This window comes from Dama dama, chromosome 20, assembly GCF_033118175.1.
Source record: "Dama dama isolate Ldn47 chromosome 20, ASM3311817v1, whole genome shotgun sequence".
In the NCBI taxonomy this organism is placed as follows: domain Eukaryota; kingdom Metazoa; phylum Chordata; class Mammalia; order Artiodactyla; family Cervidae; genus Dama; species Dama dama.
Genome location: NC_083700.1, coordinates 95,810,197 through 95,822,711, shown reverse-complemented (window position 1 = coordinate 95,822,711; position 12,515 = coordinate 95,810,197). Strand labels below are relative to the sequence as shown.

General features: G+C 35.8%; 1 protein-coding gene and 1 non-coding gene across 5 annotated transcripts in view; both read right to left on the bottom strand.

The window, feature by feature from the left end:
• STIL (STIL centriolar assembly protein) overlaps nucleotides 1–12,515 on the bottom strand; it is a 53,052-nt gene that overhangs the window by 18,903 nt on the left and 21,634 nt on the right. For 3 of the 4 annotated variants that reach the window (XM_061121971.1, XM_061121974.1, XM_061121973.1), the window contains exons 9-12: nucleotides 10,504–10,654; nucleotides 8,476–8,585; nucleotides 4,716–4,830; nucleotides 2,734–3,699 (exon numbers count right to left, since the gene is read on the bottom strand). In XM_061121971.1, the coding sequence (XP_060977954.1) occupies nucleotides 2,734–3,699; nucleotides 4,716–4,830; nucleotides 8,476–8,585; nucleotides 10,504–10,654 (1,342 nt within the window). The remainder of the gene's footprint in view (nucleotides 1–2,733; nucleotides 3,700–4,715; nucleotides 4,831–8,475; nucleotides 8,586–10,503; nucleotides 10,655–12,515) is intronic. The other variant, XM_061121975.1, reaches the window with a different exon arrangement.
• LOC133041789 (U6 spliceosomal RNA) lies at nucleotides 4,899–5,005 on the bottom strand. The gene has a single exon (XR_009689361.1). It is a non-coding gene; the product is annotated as a U6 spliceosomal RNA (small nuclear RNA).

The window sequence follows — 12,515 nt, the reverse complement described above, 5'->3', positions numbered from 1 at the left end:
TGAATTACAAAGTGCCCCAGTTATAAATAACTGACTTTTAACTATATTTTCTCACATATCAACTAGACTGTACCATAAAATTTATTCAATGCTGAAAATCATTGTCATTAGTTATTAAGAAGCATTCAAATGGGCTACCTATTAAAAGTAAAAACACAGGTGCTTAGATCAACATTCATAAATTGACACTTATGTAGAAAAGCCTTAATGTTAACACTCTGACATTTTATTTCTATTTCACTTATGAATTAAAAGTAAGATAGATGGCATTCTCTAAATCTACATACCAAATTTGAACAATTTTTTTTACACAAGATTCATTTTATAAAGGTCATCCAGAATTATCCATGTTTGGTCATGCTGAAACTGGAAATATTAATAACAATCTCTAACACTGAGTGCTTCCTGTTTACAAGACATTACAATAAGAGCATTTATGTATGATTTTTTATAACAACCCCCTGAATATGTACTACTAGTAAGCACAGTCTACAGAGAAGAAAACCTGAGGAAATAAGAATAGAGTTACTTGCCCAGGTCACATAATTAACAAGTAGCCAAGCTGAAGTTCAAGCACTAAAAGCTTACCCTCCTACCATAAAACTTATCCCTTTATGGGCGGGTGGGAGGGTGCTCAAGAGGGAAGGAATATATAGCTATGACCAATTCATGATGTTGGTTTCACGCAACATTGTAAAGCAATTATCTTCCAATTTAAAAGGAAAAAAAAAAAACTTATCCCTGTATACAATTTCATAGTTTTTAGTATATTCTCAAAGTCTGCATCCGTCACCACCATCTAACTCTACAACATTTTCATTAACCTTTACAAAATCTTTGTACCCACTAGCTGTCACTCTCCATGGCTCCAGAATCTAGCCTCTGGCAACCACTAATCTACTTTCTATCTCTATATGTGTGTGTGTGCTAAGTCGCCTCAGTCATGTCCGACTCTTTGCAACCCTATGGACTGTAGCCTACCAGCCTCCTCTGTCCAAGGGATTCTCCAGAGAAGAATACTGGAATGGGTTTCCATGCTCTCCTCCAGGGGATCTTCCCAACCCAGGGATCGAACTCACATCTCTTATGTCTCCTGCTTTGACAGGCAGGTTCTTTACCACTAGTGTCACCTGAGAAGCCATTGTATCTCTATAGATGTGCCTATTCTGGACATATGATAGAAATGAAACCAAACAACACGTGCCCTTATATCTTGCCTTTTTCATTTAGCATAACATTTTCAAAGTTTATCTGTGCTGTAGTACCTATCAATACTTCATTCCTTTTGATGACTGAAATATTCCATTGTATATATAATGTCACATTTATGTTCATCTATTCATCAATTGATGGACTTTGGATTGTTTTCACCCTTGGCTATTATAAACAATGTTGCTATGAACATGTGTGTAAAAGTTTTTGTGTGATGATATTTTTTCATTTCTCTTGGATATACACCTAGGAGTGGAAAAGCCTCCTCTTTTAAACACTGTAATCTTGTTTCCCTATAAGTTACACTTTGTATTCAACTCATCTCATTAATTTTAGCAGATTAACTTTATTAAGTTAAGAAGGTTGCCATTTCCTTCTCCAGGGGACCTTCCCAACCCAGGGATCGAACCTGGGTCTCCTGTATTGCAGGCAGATGCTTTACTGTCTGAGCTACCAGGGAAGCCCATAAGTTACACTGCTGTATTCAACTCATCTCATTAATTTTAGCTGATTAACTTTATTAATATAGGAAAATAAGTATTTTCAATAAATTACTGACATCAGTAGAAATACAGCCTGCATTAATAATACAAAAAGGCATATGTACTTATAGTGGTTCGGAGCATGGGCTTTAGTGTCATGAGGACACAACTCAACTCCTACTGTTACCTTTTGGAAAAGCTATTTAGCCACTGTGAGATTCAATATTACCTAAGACTAAGGTAGTTGTGAGGACTAAGAGACAAATAAGATAATTGTAATTTGCTGATTGTTTACTAAAGCTTCATCCTACACTAAGCACTTTAGATGGACAGACAGATGTGTGTGTATGTGTGTGTATATATACACATATAAATTCATTTAACCATCAGATCTACATATATTAATAACACCAATCATTATTCCCAATTTACAGCTGAAAAAAGTAAGGTTTAGAGAAACGGCATAGGAAGTACTTGATAAGACATTTACTATAAAGTTACAGAGATTAAATTGTAGTGCTGTAGTGCTGTAGTGCTGGAATAGACAGGCAGATCAATGGAGAGTACAGTATAGAAACAGATACAAACACATGATACTTTCATTATACAATAAAAAATACACTTTTAAATCATTAACAAAAAGATATATTACTCAGTAAATATATGGAGTCAGTCATCTAAGGATAAAAAGAAAAAAAAATATTTTATCTCTTATAACAAAATAAAATAAAGCAACAAATAAAACCCTGATTGTTGCTGTTTAGTTGCTAAGTCATGTCTGACTCTTTTGCAACTCCATGGACTGTAGCCTGCCAGGCTCCTTCCATCCATGGGGTTTCCCAGGCAAGAGTAATGGAGTGGGTTGCCATTTCCTTATCCAAATCCTCATTTTCCTAATGTGTAAAACATCAGGGACCAGAATCCAGTTTCCAGGGTCTCTTCTGACATTCTGCAATTCTACTTCATAAACTATAGTTACTGAAGAGTTGCCAGTTACTTTTTAAAAATTCAAGAATTTAACAGAAGAAAGCTAGCAAACCTGTGCTTGAAGTAGTCGCAGCTGTCTGTCTTGCTCTGTGATGAACCTATACGCATCTGGAGACAGTCCCATCATTCCATCATCTGACCCAGTCTTGGGTGTGTGCACACACACTGCACAAGGCCATGGGTTATAGGAGTCCACGTGTGGAGGTAGTCTTGCCACAGGTGATGGTTCTACATTGCTGTGGGAAGAACAACCCCCCATGCTTCCCTGAGGTCTCAAGGCTATAGGACTACTTGAAGAAAAGAATGCATTATGGTACTGAGCTGGACATCCACTTGGATGAAATAATGAATGTTTTTGAAGGGTTTCAGACTTGAAGTCTTGAACAGATCCTACTGTATTCATTCCTTGCCAAGAATTTATTGGACTATACTGAATATGGCCATGATGCTGACAACAACTGCAAACATTTGTGGAATAGTAAGATGGTGGCGGGGGAGTAGGTATTTGAAATTCCATTGGTCTTCCTGAATTATGGGGTGAAAAAACAAAATTGTGTGGGTGGGACTGTGGGGCAAGAGAAGACAGCTTGGAATTAAACGTGGAGGATCTTACAGGATACTCTTCTTTGTGTACATTTGCAGCAGAAACTGTTTGAAGCTTTTCAGATGTATCTGAAGATAGTCCATTAAAAGAGGGCTTACTACTGTTCCTGATACGAGAGTTCCCTTTCTTACAGGTAGACAGCTGTCTTACTTTGCAGTGTCTCAAAGGAGCAGTGTCTTGGTTTAATTGATTTGGTAGCCCTCTGAAGGAAGGCTCTCCAACTTCTGCTTCTGGTCTGTGTTTCTCATCACAAAGCTGGGGTTGTGACTGCTCAAGGTGCTCAGAATGGTTAATCAACAAAGGAGGATTTTCATTATTCACCATTTCCAATGGGTTAGGCATAGGGGTTGGTTCTATGGAGTTTCCATCCAACACAAGTGAAAGTTCAGGAACTGATGGCTGGATCTTAGAAACCTACAAGTGGGAAAGAAATGAAAGAGTAAAAAGTACCTTTCAGGAGAATGATATATGCCTCATTTTCCTTAAGCTAGTATTTTCCAAATTGTAGCCAGTTATTTATTAAAAAGTGTTGATTATTTAGACAGTTGACAAATATTTGCTGGACATCTTCTATGTGCTAGTACCAGGAACACAATTGTGAACAAAATAAATAAGGTCCTTGCCCTCACAAACTTATTTAACAATGAAACTCTACATCGGAACACCGATTTAACGTTGCTTAGATTATAGAAGTCAACATGGGAAAGACTTTTTTTTAACCCTCTCTGCAAAAACAAAAAAATTATCAGACCAGATGCTTCAACACATCTAGTAAAAAATGTTTTTTCATCTTATAAGAAAGGGTCTTCCAGTAAGTATTAAAAAATATCATACTAAGTGAAATTATTCACTGCTATTCTTTTTATTGATATCAACTAAAAGAGCTGGAGGAGAGCCGGAAAGAGTAAGTAAAGTACTCAATGTGGTGAATTCGGTTATAATATTAATTTAAGAAAACTTTCCCATTCCTTTTCTTGTAATAAGTAATTAGTCCAATTAAGACAGAACAATTCTAAAATAACCCACTAGTTGGCCTCAATAAAAAAAAATATGATGAGTTGCTAGCAATCTCCAAAAGCAAGCAGAATGTCTTCTCAAAATATGGTGATAACAAACAATGTCGAATTCTGGTGATAGTATAGAATATTGAGTCTACATGGGTTAAAAGCACCAGATTCTGAAACTAAACCTCTTAAACTACTAGTCTACCAAATCCTAAACTTCCTGAATTCCAGCTTTACTACTTACTATTTATATAATTCTAGGGAGATAACTTAACCTCTTTTCCTTGGTTTTCTCTGGAAATACTATACCTTAAATGTACTTGTGAGGAATATATGATATGTATCTTCATATATTATTGAGAGCTTTAACATGAAGAGACTTTTAGGTTTCTAATTACAAAGGTGAGTTTCTAAGACCAGTGATACCTTCTGACTCACTGGATGAGGACTAGGAATTGGTCTTGGAGAAACATCTTCATCTTCAACACCAGAGTCATGATCATTCGTTGGCATTTTCCCTGGAGGTAACTTCTGGGAAGAGCTAAAGAACAGACGGGAAAAAAAGTTAAGTCTTTAGTAATCAGTATTTATTTGTTCTTTTTTTTAAAAAAAAATCTGGAACACTTCATGAATTTGCATGTCACAATTGCGCAGAGGCCATGCTAATCTTTTCTGTATCATTCCAATTTTAGTATATGCGCTGCTGAAGTGAGCACTCTTCTTTCATTTTGAAGCTGAATAAGGTCCTTTAATTAGACACAATAGTATCTTGATCATTTAATTTAGAATCTGACACCAAAAATTATTTTATTTTTCAAGCCAGTGTCAGATGATCAGGAAAGTTGAGCCAGTCAGACTCATGCTTAATAATTTATCCCCTTCTCCTGACCATGGCAAGTTTAACCCACTTAATCTTTTTTTTAACCTATTTTTTTATTACAGTATAGTTGAATTACAATGTTGTGTTAATTACTGCTGTAAGCAAAGTGACTCAGTTATACATACATATACATACATACACATTGTTTTTCATATTCTTTTCCATTATAGTTTAATCACAGGATATTGAATATATTTCCCTGTGCTATACAGTAGGACTGTGTTGTTTATCCATTCTGTACATACCCATTTGCACCTGCTAATCCCAAACTCCCAATTCAACCCTCTCCAACCCATTTGCCCCTTGGCGACCACCAGTCTCTTCTCTATGTCCCTGATTCTGTTTCTGTTTCATAGATTCATTTATTTCATATTTTAGATTCCACATGCAAGTATTTCATATGGTATTTGCCTTTCTCTTTTTGATTTACTTCACTTAGTATGATCATCTCTAGTTGCATCCCTAACCCAGTTATTCTTAAGTCATAATAAAGCAAATTACTGAGCATTTTCTGATTAACCACTTTAAGGAACACAGAAATACATAAGATATAGAATTTACCATCAAAAATCTATCATCTGATGAAAGAGATGTATACTCACTATATTAAACATATTACATTATGTTAGTGTTAGAAAGAAAAATCAAGTAAGGAATTACATTTTCCTATGTACTTATATCTGTTATGGTAAACTACTCTGAGACTAACTGAAGTACCTCCTTCCATTTAGTCAGTTGTAGCTATTGTGTCACAAGTATCATGCCTCAATAGAACATAGGAAAAGTTTTGAGTGTTGGTACTGAATTTCAAATACTGAAATAAGAGTTTAAGACTAAAATTTGAAAGACTATATACATCAAATTTTTGTGCACCCTAAACTAAAATCTCAATAAGATGAGGTAGGGAAGATCAAAGAAAAGCCAGGAGGAAGCTAAGAGAGGTTAGACATTAATGGAATTTTGAAGAAAAGGTCCCGTCTCCATACTAGGCTTAACAACAGAAACCCTTAAGCAGATGTGGAAGATCTGACAGCAGAATAGACCTTTGTCCCAAACCCTGGTGTCTGGAGAGGCAAACACAGAGTTCTTTCTGTGCCAAGGTGCTGCAGTGAAACAATCCCACAAAGCTCTCCTGCCATACCCAAGAAGGACATGGAGAATACAGAATGATATTCCATATGCCTCCACGCAGCATGGACAAGACACAGAGAACCAGTGACCTGAACAGGAAAGAGGTTGCAGCAGGAACCTGCACAAACCAACTGTCAAAGACCAGATGCAAAAGAAAACATCTCAGCAGATGGCCAAGTGGTGTGGGTGGATGAGAATCACGTCACCCCACATCACCAGTAGTGGCACAGTGTTAGTGAAAGTTGTTAGTTGCTCAGTTGTGTCCGACTCTTTGTGACCGCATGGAAGGGAGTCCGCCTGTCGGGGAGCCTGGTGGGCTACAGTCCATGGCATTCTCCAGGCAAGAATACTGGAGTGGGTTGCCATTCCCTTCTCCAGGGGATCTTCCCAACCCAGGGATTGAACCCAGGTTTTCTGCATTGGCAGGTGGATTCTTTACCGTCTGAGACACCAGGGAAGCATAGGGCATAGCATTAGTCCCCTCTAAATTACATGAAACCTCAGAGGAAACAGGATAAACAGACCTTGAATTGATTGAAATTTGGCTTCCATAATTGCGTATAATGAAGAGGGGCTCAAAATGGAAATTAAGTTCAATCCACCGCATGGCTTGTGGATGTTAGTTCCCTGATCAGGGATGGAACCCAGGCCTCAGCAGTGAAAGTGGTGGGTCCTAACCACTGGAACACCAGGGAATTCCCTCAATTACTTTTAAAAAGAAAACAAGTGGGCACAGTTTCGATCCCTGCTTGGGGAACTAAGATCCCACATCCCATGTGGTGCAGCCAAAAATTAAAAAAAAATTCACTGTGGGCTTTTTTTAGCACTCAAACAAAAAGAAAAAAACTTAATGTTGTATAATTTCAACAAGTTATCTAGGGATAAACATTTTACTAAAATCAAACCTAAAAATGACTGATCCTTATCAAAGCTTTGGTCAGAGCTGAAAACTGACATTGTTTTTCAACAATGTTAAAGAAATTACCAAGCGTCTCCTTAACTTGGCTTTTTCTTCCATAAACATTCAATAAAATCTTGAAAAAAGCCTTAAACCTTCAGTCAGTGGTGGTGTTCCTGCAAGTCTATAAGAATATAGTTTTCTGGTGATTTAGCCTGTTTCAAGGATAACTTAAAATGCCCAAAGACAGAGTTAACTTCAGACATCTTTCTAATCCCCGGAATCTGTGAATATGTTAGTGAATAAGGGGAAAGGGAGTTTGCAGATGTCCTTAAGGTAAGAATCTTGAGATGTGGAGATTATCTTAGACAATCAGGTAAGCTCAAAGTAAACACAATGGTCCTTATAAGATGGAGTCAAGATAAGAGTCAGGGAAGGAGATGTGAGGACAGAAACAGAAGTCAGAGAGAGAGATTTGAAGATGCTATGCTTCTAGCTTTGAAGGTGGAGTACGGGACCACCAGACAACAAGGAATGCAGGTGGCCTCTAGAAGCTGGAAGAAGCAACATGGATTTACCACTAAAGCTTCCAAAGAGAATGCAGCCCTACCATCACTTTGATTTTAGCCACAAAGGCCCATTTTGGACTCCTGACTCCTAGAACTAGAAGGTAATAAATTTGTATTGTTTGACGTCACTAGGTCTGTGGTAATTTGGTAGAATAGCAATAGGCTAGCAATAACAAATCTCTCTATGCACTAGTTGGTTCTATGTCTCTGCAGAACCCTAATACAAAGGGAATATCTACTTTACCACAAAAGTAGATATTGGACCTCAAAGTCACAAGCCATTATTTAATATTCTCCAAGTGCATTTGCTTTAAAAGTTTTCTTTTTTAGGTAGAGGAGTTATTTTTATAGTAGGAGTTATTTTTATAGTAGTTTATCTGATAGCCTTAGGTTTAATACTACAAGGAAGGGAAGAGCAGAAGGCAAACTAAACAAAAACAGGATGTTTCTACTTAAGCAAGATAATTTCTTGACAAATACTTTTGTTCCCTTATGTAATAAATCAAGTCAAATGAGAACCATATTAGAGTTATCACTTCATTAAAATTATCATCCAACTTACAAATATGAAGGAATGCATTTAAAGTAAGGACACCTGTGGTATACGATTTATAAATAGTTCCCTCAGAAATAACTGGGGACATACTTTAATTATTAAAAACTAATGAAAGTAATAAAAAAAAGTATGATAATAAAAATATCTTTTACCTCTTAATTGAAAGATTCTTAGAAACTTTGCTAAAAAACTCTCTTTCTGCATTCTGTTCTTCAGCACTCAGTTCAAAACAGACTGGATTTTTGTCAGAAGGTTCAACATTCTGAAATAAAGTAGGTCATACTTTGAGATGTAACTTAAATAAACACCAGAGAATACTATGTAGATGAAAAGTAGCTCTGAAACACTGGGTGGGAAGGGGAATTCTGATTTCTGTAACTATACTCTTTCTTTAAGAAAATATTTTTTAAATTGAGATATAATTGACACAACATTATAATACTTTCAGGTGTACAACATGAATCAATATTTGAATATATTATGAAACATCCACCACAATAAGTCTAGTTAACATTCACCACCATACAGATGATAAATTTTTTCTTATAATAAGAACTTTCAAAATACAGTATAGTATTATTAACTGTACTCACCATGCTGTATATTACATTTCCATGACTTATCTACTTTAAAGCTGCAAGTCTGTATCTTTGGACCACCTTTGGTCATCCTCAAACCTTCCCTAACCCTTATCACTCTCTTGCAAATCACCAATTTGTTCTCTCCGTGAGTTCAATGAAATGTTTTAATTTTTTTTTAATATTCCACATATAAGTGACAAATAGTATTGTCTATGTTTTATTAATTTCACTTAGCATAATGCCCTCAAAGTCCATCTATGTTGTCACAAATGGCAAGATTCCCTTCCTTTTTTATGGCTGAATAGTTTTCCATTATATAAATATATGATACAATATAAATCATATTTTCTTTATCCATCCATCTGTGGACACTTAGGTTACTTTAATGCCTTGGCTATTGTAAATACTGTTGCAATTAACATGGTGGTGTGGGTATCTTTTTGAATTAGCGTTTTTGTTTCCTTTGGATAAACACCCAGAAGTGGAATTACTGAATCATATGGTAGTTCTATTTTTATGCAACCTTTTAAAAAACTATCTATCTGCTTACTATATAAATGAAAGTGAAAACTTAACTTTGCTATATAACTTACAACTTAATAACCAGGATTCAGTTAAATAGTAACTTTAAACTGAGGATATAATCTGAAGAATAAAATGAGTGAATGATGTATGTCTTTAAAATGGAAATAAATAATTATACCTCAAAGGTGATTATGCTTATAATTAAAATACAAAAACTTGATTCATGAATCAATACAACCTATAAATGAAATTAAAGACACAAAATAAAATCTAAGTAGAAACACACTGTTATGTAGGGATTGTCAATATTTTTGTAAAAAGATACATAATTTTTTTTTAGAATTATTTTTTATTATTGGCCTTAGAATATTTTTCTTGATAAATTTCATTAAAAAAAACTTTATTATATTTATTTTTATTTAATTTGGCTATACTGTGTCTTAGCTGTGGCACGTGGGATCTAGTTCCCTGACCAGGAAGGAGCAAAGAATCTTAGCCAATGGACCACAAGGCAATTCCCAGCCTTAGAATGCTTTTACATAATGACACTATGGTTTCAAAGACCTACTTTTTCTGTGACCATCACCTAAATGTATTTTTATGTATGTTATTGGATACAGCACCAATCCACTCTGACTCCAAGGATTACATATTATAGATGCTGACTTTTAACTATGAGAAATCATTTTTTATACTCATAATTTAAAAAATTAACTTTCAGGACAAAGGAAACACTAAGATCACGAATTAACTCTCAACATCATAAAATGAAACAATACATAAATTCTTGATATAGCCTTAAAAGGTTTTAGAAAAACATGGAAAAGTTAGCCTGTGGATGACATTTGATCCTGTATTAGAGTTTGGTTCTGGAGGTATGTCCTAAAATTTACAAAATGAAATTAACCATAAATGAATAAAGTTAATATTAAGTAAGACTGATCAAAAATAAAGAAAGTCTAATAGCTTGAGTTACTATTTTAAAGGGTAGAGACCATTGGGTTTAAAAGGCCAGTACACAACAACATATAACTAAATAGTCATTAGTGTGCTAGGTGATCCACTAACACTTACTTTGAAAAGGCGTAATGTTTCCTTGCTGGTTAGTAGCTGGAATCGAAGGTCAGGTACCCTGCCATCACAAGGGAGGCATTCATAAAATTCAGGGTCCTTATGTGTCACAGAATAGAGAACTATGATGAAATTTCCAGATTCGGAAAAAACCCTGGACAAAAAAAATGCCATTTACTTAAAATTTATTGAAAATAACAAAAGCACATCAAAGAATTCTATGTGAGTCTCTCAACTTAGTTAACAGACTAACGAAACAGTCCAATTTGGGGAAGACAACTGAAGCACAAACCAACGCTTACTTTTCCCTGACCAGGTATTGAATCCACAACCCCCTGCAATTAATTTTTACTGGAGTACAGTTGATTTACAATATCGTGTTAGTGTCTGCTGTACAGCAAACTGCATCAGTTACACAAATACAACCCCTCATTTTCAGATTTCCATTTAGGTCACCACAGAGCATTAAGTAGAGTTCCATGTGCTCTGCAATAGATTCTCATTAGCTACCTGTTTTATACATAGTAGTATATATATGTCAGTCCTACCCACCACCCCCCTTGATATCCATAGGTTTGTTCTCCACATGTCTATTTCTGCTTTGCAAATAAGTTATCTGTATCATTTTCCTAGATTCCACACATAAGTGATATTATTTGATATCTGTTTTTCTCTTTCTGACTTACTTCACTCAGTATGACAATCTCTAGGTCTATCCACATCTCTGCAAATGGCCCAATATTGTTCCTTTTTATGGCTGAGTAATATTCCATTATATTATATATATGTACCATATCTTCTTTATCCATTCCTCTATTGATGGACATCTAGGTTGCTTCCATGTCCTGGCTATTGTAAATAGTGCTACAATGAACACTGGGGTGCATAAATCTTTTGGAATTACAACTTTTTTCCAGGTATATGCCCAGGAATGGGATTGCTGGGTAATATAATAGTTCTATTTTTAGTTTTTCAAGGAACCTCCATACTGTTCTCCACAGTGGCTGTACCAATTTATAATACATCCTCACCAACAGTGTAAGAAGAGTTCCCTTTGCTCCACATCTTCTCCAGCATTTATTGTTTGTAGATTTTTTTATGATGACCATTCTGACTGGTGTAAGGTAATACCTCATTGTAGCTTTGATTTGCATTTCTCTAATAAGTGATGCTACACATCTTTTCATGTGTTTGTTGGTCTGTATGTTTTCTTTGGAGAAATGTCTATATAGGTTTTCCCTCCCCTTTTCCACTGGGTTACTTGGTCAATCCTAAAGGAAATCAGTCCTGAATATTCATTAGAAGGACTGATGCTGAAGCTCCAATACTTTGACCACCTGATGTGAAGAACAGACTCATTGGAAAAATCCCTCATTCTGGGAAAGATTGAAGGCAGGAGGAGAAGGGGACGACAGAGGATGAGATGATTGGATGGCATCACTGACTCCATGAACATGAGTTTGGGCAAGCTCCAGGAGTTGGTGATGGACAGGGAAACCTGGCATGCTGCAGTCCATGGGGATGCAAAGAGTCAGACACAACTAGCGACTAACTGATACTAACTGCTTGGTTTTGATATTGAGCTGCATGAGCTGTTTATATATTTTGGAGTAGCTTTATATATTTGTCAGTCACTTCATTTGCAAATATTTTATTCCATTCTAGGGGTTGTCTTTTTGTTTGGTCTATGGTTTCCTTTGCTGTGCAAGAGTTTTTAAATTTAATTTGATCCCACCTATTTATTTTTGTTTTCATAACTCTAAGAGGTGGGTCAGAAAACATCTTGCTACAATATGTCAGTGAGTGTTCTGCCTATATTTTCTTTTAAGTTTTACAGTGTCCGTCCTTACATTTAGGTCTTTAATTTATTTTGAGTTTATTTTTGTGTATGGTGTTAGTTGTTGTTTAGCAGATCAGTCATGTCTAACTCTTTGCGACTCCATGGACTGTAGCTAGCCAGGGTCCTCTGTCCATGGGATTTCCCAGGCAAGAATATTGGAGTAGGTTGCCATTTC